At 39.4% G+C, this 3,280-nt stretch overlaps 1 protein-coding gene across 1 annotated transcript in view; it reads left to right on the forward strand.

Annotated features, from left to right (window-relative positions):
* SLC27A2 (solute carrier family 27 (fatty acid transporter), member 2) overlaps positions 1-3,280 on the forward strand; it is a gene marked incomplete at its 5' end in the record, with an annotated part of 11,639 nt that overhangs the window by 6,894 nt on the left and 1,465 nt on the right. The window contains 3 exons of the mRNA XM_010134683.1: positions 1,279-1,477; positions 2,087-2,184; positions 3,252-3,266. Of these exons, the coding sequence (XP_010132985.1) occupies positions 1,279-1,477; positions 2,087-2,184; positions 3,252-3,266 (312 nt within the window). The remainder of the gene's footprint in view (positions 1-1,278; positions 1,478-2,086; positions 2,185-3,251; positions 3,267-3,280) is intronic.

Genomic DNA, 3,280 nt, shown 5'->3' on the forward strand with positions numbered 1-3,280 from the left:
GAACTATTTAATTCTCAGACTTTGTACTTAATGTGCTGCTAAAGAAACATTTGCAAAATAGAAAGCAGTTCCCTTTTCCAGCAGTGGCTGAAACTTTTTGCCATTGGCATGAGAGAACACACACATGAAAACACTTTTTTTGATAATAGATCTTAATAGCAGTTTTCATAAGAGGGCTTGATATATCAGCACAGGCAAACCTGTGTTTATACCAGACATTTATGATACTTTTTGATTTTGTTGCATTCAGTTACACGTGCAGTCATTACTGTGAGTGAGGACAGAAATGCTCACCTCTGTGCATACGGGAACAGGGGGCTGGGTTACCGACTCTGTCAAACTCCCATTGCTGAGGAACACACCACTCATGTGAAGAGTGTCTGCCCCACAGGCATACTCTCCTATGCCAACTCTCCCTACGCAGTCTCTTGAGTTGGGATGAGGAAGGATGTACACGCATCTATTCCGTGTTTATATAAATGCACCCAGTGTTTAAGCTGCTGAACTGCAGAGACATGGAAAACATCTGCAATGTAAGAGAGAAACCCATGAAAAAATTTTAAATTCCAGGCTTGATGGGGACAGACTGTAATTTTGTATAGCAATAAAATTCACTCCAGTGTGTAACATCCATGCAAAGGTCTATATAACATGGGGTCGAATTTCAGTTCACATATTAATGTAAGAATTCCTGCTCCCTTCATAAATTACTCCAGCTCCAGGACATGAAAGACTTAAGAACATACTACGTAGCCTTCTGGTCTGTTTAGCATTCAAAGTAAGCAAAAGGTGAACCCCAATATTTGGTTTCTAAATCCAGCTGAATCGCTTGGTTGAGGAGTAAGGCTGTCCCACGCCGACTGAGTTAGGTGGAAGCAGCCCGTACCAATGGTCACCTTCTAAAGGACGTGCCTGATGCCACGTGTAAGCCTCCTTTGTAGGCACAGCTCCTGTTGAGTCAGCTGGTTTAAACTGAGGCTTGTGAAGCCGTCTAGGGAAACTGGGCAACTATTTTCCACTTACCAGACAAGACCTCAGAGATTCTGCTGCGTTAATACAAGCAGGTGATAAATTGCATTATTTACTGGTGGTTTTGAGGGTTAGTGGATTGAGAGGGCAAGGTGGAACTCAATGCTCCACAACTGATTTTAAAAGATGACAATTATGACAGAACTCTCAGATCTATAACATCTGCAAACTTCACTGATGTAAGGAAAAATCGTTAATTTTTGGCAATTTACACTGTGCTTTTTAAACAAATGTTTTTCTTCTTCATAGGGAAACCTGGACTACTGATATGCAAAATCAGCCAATATGCACCTTTTAGTGGCTATGCAGGAGCAAAACAGCAAACAGAGAAGAAGCTATTAAGAGATGTTTTCCAGAAAGGGGATTTGTATGTTAATAGTGGTGACCTTTTAGTGATTGACAATGATAACTTCATTTATTTCCATGATCGAACTGGAGACACATTCCGGTTAGTTTATTTATTTAAATGCTTGTCAGCAGAGAAAATTGCGACTCGTTCTCAGGCTTTGAATTCATACCCAGTGTTTCCTACTGACTGATGAAGAGGAATTTCTCTGACTTCAGTCAGAACAAGAGAGGACTGCAAGTCACCTTCACCGCTGTATTTTGTCGGTTGTGTTCTGAGTTACACCACAGCCCACAAGAGGTTTGGCTGAGGGTGAGGAACGGATGCTGGTCTGAACAGTCAGCAAGCAGTCCCACTCACACAACAGAAACACTGTGCTTACACATTCACTGTACTTTTAAAGCTCAGGAAGCATAGAGTCTAGGATGGAATCTAAGGTAAGAAATATTTTGAGGTTTTGTTTGTTCAGAGCCATTTTAAGCATGATTAAACTAAGTGTGATAAATTCTGAGATTTGAATAATCTGGGATGCGTTGCTGAATTTTGTGGCATGTTTTTAATCTACTTTTTTGGTAACAAGTTCCTTGTTCTACTACAAAAGTACTTTCTGATTTCAAGCTCAGTGCTTAGCCCACTGTAAAGTCAGGTATTAAATCACTGGAGATCACTATATGTAATACATGTAGAAACCACTGACTGCTTATTTTCTAGGTGGAAAGGGGAAAATGTTTCTACAATGGAAGTTGCAGACGTTTTAGGACTGATTGACTGCGTTCAAGAAGTTATTGTATATGGAGTATCTGTTCCAGGTATGAGTGAAATACTCAAAGTATTTAAAAAACCCCACATTAACAAAATATCGATATACTGAACTGCAGAGTATAGGAAGCCCTGCCTCAGCTTATTTTTTGTAAGCTACATTTGATACATTTCATCATTTAAATATAAGCAACATTAATTAGCTAAAAAATGTAGCTACATTAATATAAGCTTTGGCTATGTTTTTGTATGACAAAAATACTACCAGGAAAATGGAAGAACACTTGAAATTAAGTATCTGTTTTCAGTTCCTCCTGTACGCAATCCGGTGAAAGCACTCTTATGGTTCTAGTGTAAAACTTTGTACAAGAACATTACCTGCTATCCCAGAAAACAGAAGGAACACCAAAAGGTTTGTGTTTAAATGGTGTCTTGTCCCTCAGCCATCAAAGGAGAGGGAAGAAGCCCTCTTGAGATGTAGCTAAACAAGTAGAAAATCAGAAGTACTTGGATTTTTGCAGTGCTTAATTAATTGTCCATACGGTAATAAACAATGATAAACAGGGTCTTACTCCTTTCTGTCCTCATTCTGCATGGATGAGCTTGTCAGCACAAGTACAAGCATATTTACCATGATTTATTGTAAAGTAAATTAACCCGCAGAGTTAAATGCTGTTGCAGGCAGACTTTTGCCTCAGAGTACCAGGACCCAAGTTTCCCAAGTCCTTCCAAATGCTTTCAAAAGAAGGAGGCCTTTCAGAATGTCTGCCATCTGTAATTCTGATGCTCGGCTTCCAAAATCTAGCATGCTGAACCCTAAGAAAATCTAACCACTTCGATGTCTAAAGGAAAATATCTTAGTATGTTTTCTAAAGAGGCTTAGAAGGAAAGTTTCACTTATAGGAGGGGGGAAAAAAAAGAAGAAAAAAAAGAAAAAAGAAAAATCTAACCACTTCGATGTCTAAAGGAAAATATCTTAGTATGTTTTCTAAAGAGGCTTAGAAGGAAAGTTTCACTTATAGGAGGGGGGAAAAAAAAGAAGAAAAAAAGAAAGCGGTTAGCCTGAAGTTCAGCTGTACATATGACGTACAGTTACTGGCTGGCGTTATTCCTGCAGGGTATGAAGGCAGAGCCGGGAAGGCATGG

Source organism: Buceros rhinoceros, unplaced genomic scaffold (assembly GCF_000710305.1).
Source record: "Buceros rhinoceros silvestris isolate BGI_N320 unplaced genomic scaffold, ASM71030v1 scaffold19944, whole genome shotgun sequence".
Classification (NCBI taxonomy): Eukaryota; Metazoa; Chordata; class Aves; order Bucerotiformes; family Bucerotidae; genus Buceros; species Buceros rhinoceros.